Source organism: Drosophila bipectinata, chromosome 3L (assembly GCF_030179905.1).
Source record: "Drosophila bipectinata strain 14024-0381.07 chromosome 3L, DbipHiC1v2, whole genome shotgun sequence".
Classification (NCBI taxonomy): Eukaryota; Metazoa; Arthropoda; class Insecta; order Diptera; family Drosophilidae; genus Drosophila; species Drosophila bipectinata.
Window position 1 is genome coordinate 22,717,060 of NC_091738.1, and position 15,650 is coordinate 22,732,709.

The window sequence follows — 15,650 nt, forward strand, 5'->3', positions numbered from 1 at the left end:
GCTAGTCCGGATGCCCTCTACCCTATCGGGCTTTTTGCCTGACATGGGCGGCACAGGCTGGCCCTCTGAACCGCTCGGCAATTTCTCAATCAACTTTCAGGACAGCAGGCATAATGATAATAGGCAGGCCTGAGGGCTGAAGGTGGCCCAAAAAACGGGGGACCCGTGCATTAAAGTTGTGAATCGCTCTTTCAATATTCGCACTTGCCAATTTTGGGCTCAAATTCAGGGAAAGTCATTTTCATAACCTCAGAAGCTTCCTTAACCCTTGTGCCATGGTAATGGCCACTTGGCAATTTAATTTCTCGCACGCACAATCGACGACTGGTCGCTTCAGTGCCTCGGATCCCACCCTCGGAGGGGGACTCACATCCATAAGACCTGGATGCTTGGGGAAAATCTTTCTTTTCGCAATATTGCCAGCCATAAATCCTGCTTAAATTGTGCATGCAGAGGATTTTTGTTCCAGAACAGCACATCCCATGTTCCACCACCTTTCCTCCCGCCTGCTCAGCCCTGGCGGTTAGACGCCTGCGAATTTCCTCAATGGATTTCCTGCGAGCCTGCGCCTTCCTCCTTCTTCCCTTTCGCTCAGACGCACGTTGGCCTATCTTATGGCCCTACCATATGTTAATAACCGTAGCTTTGGCCCGTGAGTGCTCCATTCCCCCGCCGCCACCAGGCAGACCCACTCGCTCTGCCCTTTCTCTTATTTGATATTATTGCGATAATTTATTTGGGCAATAAACTTCACAAAGAAAAATGCATTTACATTTTCCTTTATGCCATAATTTCAAACCCTTTTTCTGCAGCCTCGCAAATGCCGGATTACGTTAGGTTAACCCACACAGATCGAACCGAATCGATTGCGATTCTGGGGAACGTTCGTCCTGGCGCCACAGCCCCATTCAGAGCTCATTTGCATCGTGAACTCCTCCATAACTCATTGGAAAGCGGGTTAACAGAAAGTGCAAAGATAAATTCAAAATTAGTACGAATCGTAAATTCCCGGAAACCGACATTAGCATCAGTTGTTTATTTTATTACTTTTATCTATTAATAACGGCAGAGCACGAAAAATAAAATATATTCATAAGACAGTTGACTCAAGCGCAGAAATATCTGTATTTTAGGAGTCTTCTCAATAAGTTATAACTTATAAAGTTATAAAGTTTAAAAGTAATAAGTTATAAAACTTATAAAGTTTGGATAAATTGTTCTTTGACATTATACTTACGTATATATTTCCTTATATCTTAACCCAACGTATTTACAGAAACAGAAACAGCAGTAACACAAAAATTCTGAGAAGAAAGTCCTAATTAGGTTAAAATTAAGATTTTAAAGCAATTACAGACTTTACTTTTTCTAAAAATATCTACTTCTGTAAACCATTTATATTTTTTACAAATGAAAGGTGAACAAGCTCAAATTAAAGCCTAAATCCAAATTCAACTAACCATTATCGCATGCCAGAATTTATATGAAACTGCAATTAAAATGAAAACATAAAAATTATTCTAGGCTACAAGCAGTTTGGTAGCTAATTCACTTAGAAACGATGAAGAAAATTAGTGGTAGTTATGTTTTACTTTTCACCGAATCCGCACTCATAAGGAGACCACAGCACAACCAATTTTTCACTTTGCACCATCACTCGAAGCACTTAAAGTCGGAGTATGTATTCCGATAAAAAAGGACAAAAACTCAAAATAAAATTAAGACTGATAGATCAAAACACTGTTTGGTAACTTATGTACATCTGGTAAAAGGTGTGTACTATTTTAGAACTGCAATTAGCGGGAAATCAAAAAGATAACAAAGTAGCAAGGCAAAAATTAAGCAAGGTAGTTAGTGGAGTTCATAATTAAAATTTTAATTGAGATAAACGCGTTAATTTTGTCGCAAGTTGGTTAGATGCTCACGCCTCACAGTTGGCCTCAGTTTTGGACGGTTTCAATCGGAATAGAACTCCCCTGCACACCAAAACACGTCGAAAACTAAGGACCATTGTGGGCAATACTCTATATTACGATTCTTACAAGATTGATTTCAAAACACTTTATTTGTACACTAAGTTTATTTTGTGTTTGCTAAGGAATGGTCAAAATAATAAGGATGATGAACTCATGCAAAAATATTTATACAAACATATGAAAGGCATTTCCCTTTATAAAATAGCGAATCTTTTGAAGCTACTTTACCGTCAAACAATTTAGGCACTCGTATCGGATGAACTCACCTGCAAAGGAACAAATGTAATTGTTAACTTCAAGTATTGAATGGCATTACAGGAGTCTCGATACAGAGTAGAAAGAAAAACACACTTATATATAAATATATAAAATAATTTTTTTTTCGTCATTGGATCAATGTTGATCCTATTTTGTAACGAGGAATAAACTACAGTACGAGGAGTACACTTTTCCTCATATCCCCCACATGTTTAGTTTACCAATTTCTGATTTTTGACTTTAATTTACCTATTTAGCTAGTTGTTTAAGTGACTCATTAATTTGCTTGCATCCAGGGATAATTAAGCATACCGCAGCTGCGAGGTAATTCTAATTCCTGCCCTTCAAGCGGATTAATTAATTAAAAACAGTTTTCCCGCTTCAGATCCATCCGAGTGCGGTTTTCTGGTCGAGGCCAGCACTTTACAGTGTCGTGCCAGTGGCTCACAGCACTTAAAAAGCCGCACAGCACTTCTATCCGGACCGAAACCCCGTGACCTCTCCATCTGGCAACCCCTCTACCCAGGCATAGGACTCAATTAAAACTCGAATTGGAATAAACAAATACAAGTGCACGGCTCGGAAGCACAAAATGCGTACCTCGCCTGAAATATGCACGTGGAAAACCGCACAAGAGCCACTCTCCGGTTAAGTTGACCGTATTGAATGGGTTCGGCTGGCAGACCCTTCGATTGAGAAAAGGGCGAGTGGGTGGCTTCGTTACTGGCGCTCGGCGCACACTCATATTTTTAGGGCTTGTAATAATCACTCGAAGTGTGTGTCGTAGAGGATGTGTGCACACGCACAGGCTCTAATTAAACAAACATTTTGTAATTATCGTTTAACAGTAAAATGACGACACGTGATCTTGGGTGCAGGGGAGGCTGGTGGCTGGGGGTTTGGGGAGCCACTTAAGTGCCAAAGCAATTTAAATCCGAGCCCGAAACGCCAAAACGAACCTGGTAGGCAGGTGGAGGTCACAGGCTGGGTAAAAGAGGAGGAAAGGTCGCCCGGAATGGAAATGATGGCTCTGTACGCGGGTATGCGGCCGTGTGGGCAAATATGTGCCCAACATATTTTCCAAAAATAAACATTGCCCCGGGCTATAGACCGATGGAGTACAAACAACTCTCTCTCCCCGGAGTTCCCAGCAACCCAGAAGCATCACGCAAGCCTCACCTTTGCCTGCGACCTGAGCCCTCAATTTTTCTTTATTCGGCTCCTGGAGAACTATTGGGTCAAATATGCAATTTCCCACCACGCTTTGGGAGGAGACAGCCGTTTGTGTATTTTAAATGTGTTTGTTGATTTATTAACTGCATTTTATTTACTTTATTTGAGCCGAGGGCTACGGGTTGGTTTTCAGCTTCCGTTGGAAGACACCCCCAGCCTCATTTACCAAACGGAAGAATAATAACAAGCCTCATAATAGTAGAAAAGACGATACATTATTCATCAAATACTTATTTACATATCTATTGAACATCCACCAGGTTCAGCCTGTCTTAAAGACGGCTCCCAATATTGTTTTATTTCTCAGTAATTAATAGAAGGGACGGCCTGCGAAAAGCCTCGGACGGTGATTCAACGGTGATTCAACTGCATAACTACACATTATCCAAAATTGTAGCCGAAACTAATTAACGTCTTCTGTCCATTGCAGTCGCCAGTAACTTTGAAGTCATCAAGGAGAGTAAAAATTATTAATAAGTTCGCTGGCGCGGACCTAAAACTCGTCGCCCATTTAGTAGTTTATTGCACTTACTGTTTGGGCCCACTCCGGCTATCTGGGAACTTTGGAGCGGCACTATAACTTTACAGTTATAGCTTTTCGGGTGCAACTATTTTTCGTGTAAAACTTTTAATGGAATTCAGCGAAGCCTGACAGAGCACCGCCGACCCACACCTCGGAGTTCGATGGGAAAAAGGCGGAAGAGCCTCAAAATATAGACACCAATTTGTGATGCGAGGCGGGAGAAGGCCGGGAGTGCGGGAGCCTGAGGGAAAGTCCTAGCAAAATGAGCGGAAATGAATGGTTTTAAATAACAGCAAATTATGAGTTAAGTTTCCCGAAGTAGAAGAACAAGTAATTGGGCGAGTAGTTGGAGAAAAGTTTTTGGTTGTATTGCTTAATAAATATTTTTTGATGATGTTCCCAAATGCACTCGAAACTGGAAGGGCGGAGCAATGGCTCTGCTGTTGGATACCCGCTACTTATTTAGCGGCTAATTTATAATTTTCCTGCATTAGGGTAAGAACAGTGCACTAACCCATCTTCACCCTGTGCTTGCCAAAAACTGTGTTCACACAGCTTAGTTTAATTACTTAGGAACATTTTAGAGTCCCCTACGAATGGTTCAAGAAGTGGGCCAAGGAGAAGGTTGTAGAAACCCTGCATTGTGGCTCTGCCAAGGAAAAAATGTCATTTGTCAAACACAAACAGCTCCGAGGATAAACATCAACGGAAGTAATGCAGCCACAAAATATATAAAACAATTCGCAGGAGAAGACGTCGACTAAACTCCGTCAGGGAACACAACAAACAGTGGAGCTAATTATCATCAGCCAGGAGAGATCTGCGACTTTTTCAGGGCGGCCTCAGCTATCAGAAGGGCTAGGAGTGCCCAGTAGGAGTATTAATGAATAGCAAGCCACTTTGAAGGGTCCAAACAATTCCGAAAATCTATGTACAGTGTTTGAGCAAATGCTGAGTAATTTTCCCAAAAACTGACGATGAAGATAACGATGCTGGTTTTGCGCCGCCCATGGGGACTGCACTGGCGGGGCCGATGAAGGCGCATTTGGATCTGCAGCCAACGGCAGCGGCTATTAATCATCTTTAAACAAAGGTTAAGACTGCCAAAGCAACAACTCCGGCATCAGCAAAACATAAACATCAGGTTAACCCTTCCGAGAACGCTGAACTATTGGTAACTTGAAACGGAGTCAGCACAGTGGGTAGAGTGCGGATATAGTGGAAAGACTACCCAATTATGTGGATTATGTGGAGCTATACTAAACATAGCTTTTAATCCGCTCAGGTTTTCTTCTAGGATAGACTTTGAGCTCGATTAAAAACGCTTTAATACATTTAGGCGAAATAATCGATACCAGGACCCCACCAAGGTGCACCAGGACCCCACTTCCACAGTGCCGCACAGCCACATGGCGGGGCATGGTGGTCGCCACATGCCCGGGGCACAACAAGTGCAGTCAACAATGACAGACGAGCAAATGGCCCGAGGAACGGTGGTCTGCCGCCTTGCATGGGCCGAGTGCATCGCTGCTGATGCGGTGCTGTTGCTTCTGGGGCGATGCTCCGTTGATATATGTCGCTTGGTTGCTTGTTTGTTTGACTCTTGTTGGGCGGAGGGGGAAGGTTGCCAGGGACTGGAGGCTGGGGCTGGTTGCGTCCATGTTTCTTGTCCTTGTCGTCGTCGTCATTGTTTGTCGCATTGTCAAGAAGATGCATGTAGTTTGTCTTGCCAAAAGTGCATATCTCCCGCTGCCCCTCATACCTCAGCAGCCCAGCAACCCAACAGCCCGGCCGCCTCATTGCCTCCCAATCCGTTCGACTCCTTTGGGGCGCCGCATTAAATCAGCAATTGGAACAACATCACTCATGACACGTTTTGGTTGGGCTGATGTCTCGAGTCGAACGGCCCGGGCGGGGAAAGTGGTGATTTCCGGCCGGAGGACGCCCACTTTGTGTGTGCGCTTGGGTTGCTAAGCTTCCAGCCCCGCCCTGCCCACCCGTCCTCCTCACAACACGCAGGATAGGTGGCCCCCCAAAGTGCATTTAGTTGCAAGCATTTATTGTTTGCGGTCAAATGTGCCGTCCGGTGTCTTTCGGAGTTGCAGCCTGGTCGTTGACCCCTTTGCTGTGACTCTGGGCGCTTGTGTGCATTTGTAGGAAACATGTTGCAGTGACATAATTTCATAATTAATTTGGCTTTCTGTGGTCCAGGGGTCCGGTGATTGTCTTTGCCCGACTTTGTTGGGGTTCCAACTGGGCCCTGCAATGGAGTCACAAAGGTCGCAGTTGAGAAAACTAGGCAAGAAGCAACCAATTCTTCTGAAGCTCATAAATATCTCCTGGCATCCACGGCCAATTAAAATTTTACTTAGTTCTGAGAGTGCCTTCCGTCAGCCACCATACATACATATATGCACCTAGGATGGGGAAGATGCTATACGAGTGCACCCAGAGCTCATTAGTATCCGTGAGTTATGTCAAACTTCTTTATGCGAAATGTCAAAGACAAGGAGCGATTTATTCCGATGGGGGAACTAGCAAACTTCACATAATATTTCCCCATCCGAGGGGCAGGTTGCGGCTGACTGGCAAATAAATTTTATGCGCAACTCAAAGTGGCACTGTAATCGTTTCATTTAATGGGAATCACGTGTGAGCCTTGAGTTCTGCAGACGGAGAGATTCGGAAAGTCTAAAATTGTGCTCTTTCAGAGCCAATCGGAACCGTAAAGGCAGCTCATTAACGTCGAATGACATCTAGTCAGAGGAGCACAGCGCTCCTCTGTCCCAGCCACTCGATGCTCGCCCCAAGAAGCACGCATGCTACAGATTTACCGATTATTTAGCTGTAGCTAGACGCCGAGTAAATCATAAGCCTGGCAGGCCGTACCCCTCCTCTATAGCTGCATAATTTATGTGTTTCGCTTTAAAGTGTCACAAGTCTAGGGAGAGCTCGACTGTTTTTCAATTAGGGCGGCACAAATGCAAATTTATGCAAATCTTTTGCCAAAAACTAACCAACATCCGTATGGAACCTGGACATGGCGCGTACAGTTGCCAACAGCGGTTGCAAGAGCCAGGGCAGCGACGGAGCGGGCGGTTGGGCATGCGACGCCATTTTGTGTCATTGTTTCTTGCATAATTTGCACCACGAAGGAGCCGAGAGGCAGGAGCGGAAGCGGCAGCGGAAGCGGAAGCCAAGGAAGATGACTGGATGGCAAACTACCATTACACTTTCCACGGGCTCTAGGCAGTGGACCTCAATTGCCACCGTTAAATTAATAAAACGTGAAATTTCCCATTTTAATATTTATGAGTTTTGAGATTCGCCTGCCAACATTTTTCAGAATGAAACGGACACTTTCGTGCTGCGAAGGCAACCCGCTCCTAATTCAAAAACAAGTCGAGTTCCCCGCCTATATATAGGCTTTATTAGACAGATTTTAATCATCATGGCAGTGATGGAATAAGAATGGTAAAAACACTCACACTTTAGTACACGCACATAAGCAGGCATACCACAAGGAGAAAAGAAAGAAATTCCAAGCTCGATCCATTTGAATTCATATCGATCCACTGCTCCGGCTGTGAAAGGAAGACAAACACTATTTCCAGAAACCTAAAAAAATGTCTTGCTTGCGTACCCTTTTTGGCCACCGCTTTCCATCTTACTCCAACATCCCTACTCGTTTGGCTTTCTTTCGGCCAGGCCAAGAAGTAATGTGCAACTAAAGGATTGAAAGTAAACGTGCGAAAATAAAAAGTCACTTCCCCGTCAGTGGGCGTAGCACTGGCAATAGCCAGACTGGCTCTTCGGACAAATGCAAGGAATGCATGCAACAGGGGCGATGAGAAGCCTGCAGGGGATAGAACAAGATGCTGGTCCCGGTGCCTGGTCCCAGTGACTAGCCGTTCAGTCAAACTGATTCGTCCTCTCCAGCTCTAGCTTCAGCTCCACCGGCCTCCTCCCTCCTCCGCCGGCGTTATGTTTAATTGAATGGGATTTCATTACGTACCGCCCCATTCCACCCAGAATCGCGCAGCTCCGGCCTTTATCGTTGGACAGTCGACTCGCCTGCACTCGAGAATTCGCAGCCTCGGACCAGCGGAAATTGAGGCATTATTGTGATTCACTGATTTTGCTCTTTCCCCAGCTCAGACGCTGAAGTGGGCCACACTGGACGGGACTGGACGGGTGAATGGGTAGACGGAGAGGAGGCCACTCCATGGGAATGGTGAGTAGAGTTGGCTGCCTTGTTGATTTTGGCATTTCAATGGGTTTTTGTGTGTTGCCGATTCGATCACGTTATTAAGTGCACACACGCATACAAAGCGGAAGGCGGACGACGACGAGAACCCATGGCAGTCCACACCCCCTGGCACTGGTGGCCACCCACCACCCACGACCAGTAGCCGCCCACCTACCGCCCGAACCGAGGGCATTCAGTTTGCAATTCAATCTCTTTGTCATGTCCTTCTATGAGGTGCGAAACTAATTTGCGCTGAAATTAGTTTTCTTTCTCTCGGCACAGAATTGCGCTGCAACCCCGAAAATTGCTGCTGCACCCATGCCGGCGAATGCTGGATTCGCACATTTTTCCCGCCAGCACCGTTTTAATGAGCCGCACATGTCCGGCGAGTGCCACCGGCTTGTTAAGCATATGCGGGGGCAGTGGCTTGAGCGTGATTAGAGGATGGTGATTAGAGATATGGCTCTGGGGAGTGGGCGGGGTGAGTGCTGAAGATTAAGGAACCATCCCGATCCTCAGTCTCGTACCTGAAACCTGGACAAGTTGGGCTTGTCAATTTTCTTGTCATACACAATTTATGGTACGCCACCAGGCGAGTCCTGTCTTACCCAACACACTCTTCCTGAACAGCCTGCTCCGTGGAAATTTACACGCCCGCAGAGGAAACCCAAGAAGCCCACCACAGACTCAGAGACAAACTTAGACTGCGGGTTCCCTGGCACATCTCCTGCCGAAGACAAAGAAATCGGAGGCAACTGAGCACACTTAAGTGAAGCGCGTAATCCGAGCCACACAACAAATGCCACAGCTCGGGCATCCGGGCGGAGGAGGCACACCAGGGCAGGATAGCTCCAGAAGCTAGGAAAACGTTAAGGAGCAAAAAGGATCAACGAAGCTTTGCACGTTGGATGAAACAAATACACACAAGCTTATCCAGAACGAGAAGCATTTCCTTCCTCGAATGACCAACCAAGCGACGCATCCTGGCATGAGCCGGGTTATGTCACCCGAAGGGGAGAACTTCTTTGGCAACGCATGTGACAACGTTAAACTGAAAATCATTGCACGGTCACGTGTCAATCTTTAATGGCCAGCAGTCCCCACCCCGTCTCTTCTTGGCTCGGACTTTGGGGTTGGCAGACCCTGGAAGCCATTTGACTTGGCAGTCGTCTCTGGCTTCCTGCAGACACCAGCCTGCAGATGGACAAAACCAACAGGACTCACCAGGACTACCCCGGCGGCCATGGCGGCAGCTGGGAGGAGTACGGCGTTTACCTGTGCTTAGCTGAGCCCGGAAATATTGCAGCTGATATGTGAAAACTTTTGTGGCATCCGACGTGCGAGGAAGCGACGTCGAAACTTTAAAATGAAAGACAATAGTCGGGACTATTTTCCGAAAACAAGTGCCAGAAATCAATTTGGGATACTTTTTGGTTATTTGTGATAGTGTGTGCATATTTTTCAGTTTTTTTTCTTTATTCAAAGTACTTCTTTTGCCTAATTAAGGCAGTCAGTATAGAGGTAGGTGCTTTTATGCATCGTCCTAACCAGGGTAGACATAAACAGCTAAGTCTGTCAACTATCTGCTTAAAATATAGCGGTTATATAATACTTTAGCCGCTTTATTATACTTTAGTTATATAAGTTAAGAAAAATCAAAAATCTGAATGACCAAACCATTTTTATGTATGAATTTTTTCGTCTGCATCATAAATTCAAGTTCAAGTTGCAAAATTTAAATCCACTCGCCCGGCTGATCAGGATAGGAAAAAGCCTTAGAAAAAGTAAGATTTACTTTAAGAACCAAGAAAATATTCTGAAGAATAGCATTCCCTTACAAAAAAAAAGTTATCTTGAAAAGAAAGCAGTTGTCCTTATAAGAAGATTGTATTAATCAATGCCATTTAAAACAACTTTCCCCAGCCTGGGGCAGCCGAAAAGGAGAACAAGCAATTATCTCTCAACTAATAAAGCTCCAGAGTCCTGTCAAAGCTGTCCGAAAGGGATGAGCACTTAATTTCAATTGCTGCAATTAAGAGCAGCCCACATGAGTGGTTAGCTCCCATAAATATGCCTTAAAGAGTTCAACCCGAGCCCTGAAAAAAGGCCACCCAACCTGCAGCCCCACTCACGTGTCTAATTAAGCAGCCAAGCGGCGGGGAGGTCAAAGGTGGCACACATGTTACAGGCAAAGCTCGCCCACCAACTTTTCCGGATGACCTTTTTTTCTAAGCCACTAGCCCGACAGGCATGGCTCTCAGGGCCATGGCCGCAAGGGCCAGACTGGGAGCGGTCACAGCTAGTCGCAGACGGCCACGCCCCCTGCCCCGAACCCCTTTCCAGCGCTTGGGAGACCCTCGCCGTGGCCGGGCAGTCTGCTCCTGCTGAGCGAATCATTCAACCCTTAAATTGGTACGCAATGTCAGCGATGAATTATCTGCAACCTGCTAAACAAGCGCCGCAAAGAGCCGGCAGCCTTTGAGCCATTTACATAACGTGGCTGCCAGAGGGGACGGAAGGCGGAGGGGCAGGGAGAGAGGGAGCGGGAATGTCCGCAGGGCTTCCATCCTGCCGAGTTGTTCTCGCAGAACTCTTGTCAAATGTCGGATGGTGTCAAAGCAGCTCGCGATGTGGCCATAAATCACCAGACAGCCCTGCCAGGACGGGAAAGTTTAAAGCGCCAGGAGAAGCGCCGGAGCTTTAAGGTTCAGTTAACTTGAAAGTGGCAACTTAAAGCCTTCCAGAGATCCCATATCGATTAGATGGCGATGCACATGGCCAGATATCCTCCCGTTTTAATTCACTGATTTCGGCTACGGCCTCGCCTCATCTGGGAGAACTTTGCTGAATTTAACTTCTGGCCCCGGCCCTCGGAGCCCAGCCCGGCCTGTGTGTTTTTGGTATTGGAGCAGTTGTGGCGTCGGCCTCAACTCAAGTGTAAAATTAAAACTCGAGCAATGAAAAATCATCAACGTCAGCCCTCCAACACCCACCCGTGCCTGTCCCGGCGGGCCGTTTGCCGGGGAATATAAAAAATATATAAAGAACAGTGACAAAAATGTTTCTTAGGAAGATGCGGAGTTGAAGCTGCTGACAATGCGTCTGGGATGGGGGGCATTTTCTTTTTTTTTCTTCTTCAGTTTTTCTGTTTTTTGTTGAGAACAAGGACAGCAACGACAAAATATGAGCAGAAAAAACGACAACTGATCAAAGGCAACCCACAAGCTGCGGGCTCACCCCCCGGGCTTCCATTCTACTGTCCTGCCTTCCTGCCACGCCTTCCCACGCCTTGATGGATTACGGGGACTTGAACGGAGCGACGATGACAATGTCAATGCCGACATTGAAACCGGAAAATTGCTGCGGGTATTTTGCCAATTTTATCTATTCCCCGCATTTGCAGATCCACACGCAGCTCAGATTCCCCACGCCCCACTCCCCAGTCCAAAGTCCTCATTCCCCACTCATGACTCTAGACTCCCACTACCCATTTCCAATTTCACATTTATTGATCATTTTTTAGGTCTGGCGGGGCAGTCGCCCGAGAAATCCATACCTAATTGAGACGATTAGTGGGCCGAGTCCGCAGAAAGTGCTGGGTCAGGAAACCTTTGACAGGATAGCGTCGGGCCATTTATAACTAAATGGCGTCCTGCGGGGCGTTCCTTGGCAGGCGCAAGATATCGCTGGAAATCAAATACCAGTACACTTCAGCCTGTCATTGATGTATGGCGCGTCATCACAAAATATTAACTGTTCATTGTCAGTTGCCGGCTGCCAGTTGCTTTCTTACATGCCGCCTGTCAACGCTTCCTGCTTCCGGTGGCGCTCGGTCAGTAAAAACTTGAGAAATTGCGCTAACAAAATTGAATTCCTGTCGTCGTCTCTCCGTTTTTTATTTGCTTGGCCAGCAGACAGCCGATAAACATCGACAAGCGGCTTTTTGATCAGAGTGCAATTTAATGAAACATTAAGCCTGGCCAGCTCCCAGATATGGTGGGGATACGTGTCGGACTGGGACTGATGAGTGGGGATGTCAAGGCCCGTGCTGTGGCCAGGACCCGCTCGATGCCGACTTCCACTTGGCCAACTACTTAGCCAACTCTGTCAGGCGTGGACAAGCTCCAAATGCAAAGCATTTCCCTTGAGCCAATTCCATCCAAAACTTAAATAATTCCCTCCTCGCAGAGATTCCACTTTCTTAGCACGACCAGAATGAAAATGTCAATTACTCAAAATCCGCGACTTTCGCCGAGGCAAACGGCAGAAAAATGTGCGAAAACTAAAGCGAAGCGGAAGACTCAAAGTTTCGGGGCCGTAGCTGCTGCCGTTGCCTTTGCCTTTGCCGAGGATATTACAAAATCCATTAAAATTCTATTTCCTGCCATCAACTGCCCAAAGTTAAATAAAGGCGTCCAGAGCCGCGGAGCGAGTCGGTTGGAGGTTGGAAAGTGGAATCTGAAAGAAATGTTAAAGATGGGACTGAAAACCGAAATAACAATAATAAACGACAAACAGCCAGCCAGCGAGCAAACAAGCGGTAAAAGTTTTCCCTTTTCCCGTTTTTTGGCTATTGACAAAACGGAATCGGTCTCGGAACGAGGAGGCCTAGATGGAAGGACGGCAGGATGGCAGACTAGCAGGACGGCTGGATGGCAGGGAGGTCCTTGAGCTGCGCTTAAGCCACTTGGCGATGCAGTCGAACGAGCCCTGACTGCATCTTAAGCAATAGGGCCAAAACTAATAAGCCCATGGAGTGGTCTGCCCCGCCCTCCGCGGCGCATTAAAAAGGTATAAAGTGCAACTAATAAAGTTGCAAGTGGTCGTCGACATCATCATCCGAGTTTCACTGCAGTTGGGTTCAAAATTCGAGTTCAGGACTCGGGATCGACTAGGAGGGTCCAGCTGCATGTTAATCCTTCAAGCAAATCCCCACCCAGCCGACGGTGTTGTTGTTGTGTCATATTGCCAAGCCAAGCATCAATAAATGTTCTACAACCCAGAACAGCCGCCTCTGAGGGGTTGCGGGTTGGGCTTGGGGCTGGCTAGCAAATAACGCATAGTTTAGAATATAATGAGTGAAGCTTAACTTTGCTAAAATGAGCTGGCAAGCACGAGCTCTTAACCCTCATCCGACACATTTGCCGTTGTTTGCAGTTTACTCGACTACCCGCCCACAATTCCCATTGGCAGCATGCGTTTGCTTTTTTCATACGAGAGCCCGCTGGATTGATGTTTTAATTTTCGCGGATTTTTGAGCGTAATTAAAAAATGTTCGAGCTGGTGGGGGCAGAATTATTGCCAACCATTCCGGAGTTCACTGGATGTATGAAGCGCCTCATAATGAGGCGGCTAAATCGTTTTCCAACCCAATAACTTTGCCAGCAAGCCAGCAGCCCCCGAAATCCGCCCACAAATTCAATTTTCCACAAAATGCTAAAGCGATCGGTCTACTTCACAGCCTTTGCTATAAAAATGTAGAATGATTGGTTCCTACTCTAGATTAAGTTATTCACCAATAGTACCCTAATTGGAAATAAAGGGTTCTCCATAAGGAGAAGAGTTTTACGTCCTGCTAGCGGCTCCCATTAAGCAATTCTCAATATTCACCAGCATAAGCACACATATGTACTACTCAATATGAATGCCCGGCTTATCCCCAATCGCCCTCGTTGCTTCTGCTCTTATTGTTTTACTGCGATGGTAAAGAAAGGATGTTGAAATGAATTAAAAACATGCGCCATCTGCAATTTGTTACGACAATGAGCATCGCGGAGGAGCAGAAACGGGAGAGTCGGTTGCAAGATTGCATTTCCCATTCCAGCGAAGCCGTATTTTCTGGCTTCAGTGGCGTTTCTTCGTCTGAGCCAAGACTATAAAAACTGCAATAATGTTGGATTACGTGTGGAAATTACTTAAAAAGATTTTCAATTGTTCTCGCAGGCAGCTCTGCAACGGGTGCTGTTTATTTTCGGCTGCCCAAGACGGCAAGAATAATGAACTTTGGCTGCGACAAACTACAAATTTATGGCAGGCTGAGGGAGACTGCCCGGAGACAGACCAGACAAAGTTCTGACACCGTTGCTGGAAAATTTGGGGACAGCAAGGCAGACAGGATCCTCGCCAATCAGGTTGCTAAGTGAGTTATTCCCATCCGAAAAATTCAAAGAGTTCACACGTACATACCTCATTTTAATTTTAAACCAGTGACACGACTCCTTAATAATAAATCACACATTTGTCAGTTCAGGACTTAAACTCTAACCGCTTGTTAAGTTTGAATAGCAATTAGGAGAAAGTTCTCATAAAATTTAAACAGCTTATGTATTTAATTATAAATAAGCTTTAAGGGTTCCCAATTTAAAAAATGCATGTCACACATGTTTCGTAGAGGCAGTTTAACTAAATCATTGTTAGGTTAAATGTCAAGTGTCTTAAATCAAGTGTTGTCATGTACCAATTAAACAATTGATTGAAATTAATAAAAACACATATACTTTACTTACTTAAGGAACATACTGATTTACAACAAAGTGTTTTCCTTCCCACACTACACACCTCTATTTTCGACAGGTGACCAGGTGGGGATTTTTCAAACCAAACACATGTGGAGTACAATGAACCTCGAGACAGCCAAAAGGCACACCATTTTTCACAACAGTCGACGGGGCCCAACACCTGATCTAAGGATCTCAAGCTCCCAAGGCCCTTCACAGCCGCTTGTCAGCCTGTCGCTCTGCGTAATTTGTCGCCGAAGAAATAAGGAAGATTTAAATGGCTTCCGGTTACTCCATACCCGCTCTTCGCTTAATCCCACCACGGAGTGGTAGAAAATGCATAAAGTGCCAGTCGCATCCCACTTTCGTCTAAGCGTTTTAATTAATTATCCAAGTCGCAGCCGCTCCTGCCTCGCGCGCTGTCCGTGTTCCGAGGAGTCCCGAGGTGTCTCTAGGCCCCTAATTAGTTGTTGCTATATGGCTCTATTTCTTCAAACAAATTCGCTTTCAGCAGACAGATTTGTCAAGACTCGCGATTGCTGCTGGGGTCGGAGCTAGCAGAGACATGGCCAGTCGGGTAATGCGAGACAAATGCGGCAAATTAGCTCAAATTAGGTTTTAATTGTAAAAAATGTAATGTCTCGTACGCGCGAGACAGGTGTGGCTTCCCTCCTGTTGCAGAGTGTTTTGTGATTGCGTAACAAGTGTTTGTTTTCGAAAAGCGTTTAGTGTGGAGGTCGTGTGGCTTCCGGAAGTGGTGGAAATAAGTCTGGAGCTGACCTGGAAAACACACACGTGCCCACTCAGATAAGCAAATATAATCAAGCCGCCCTCGAAGATCTCTGTTTGCTCGGGCCTCTGGTTGCTCGGGCGAGTCTTTTCACAAACATGTTTTCAGCTGAGACGGAACTACA

The 15,650-nt window shown here is 46.0% G+C and overlaps 1 protein-coding gene across 1 annotated transcript in view; it reads right to left on the reverse strand.

Moving 5' to 3' along the window:
• Positions 1–2,195: 2,195 nt before the first annotated feature.
• The window catches only part of LOC108122884 (uncharacterized), an 84,232-nt gene continuing 70,777 nt past the window's right edge, over positions 2,196–15,650 (reverse strand). The window contains exon 5 of the mRNA XM_043213984.2: positions 2,196–2,242. Within this exon, the coding sequence (XP_043069919.2) occupies positions 2,196–2,242 (47 nt within the window). The remainder of the gene's footprint in view (positions 2,243–15,650) is intronic.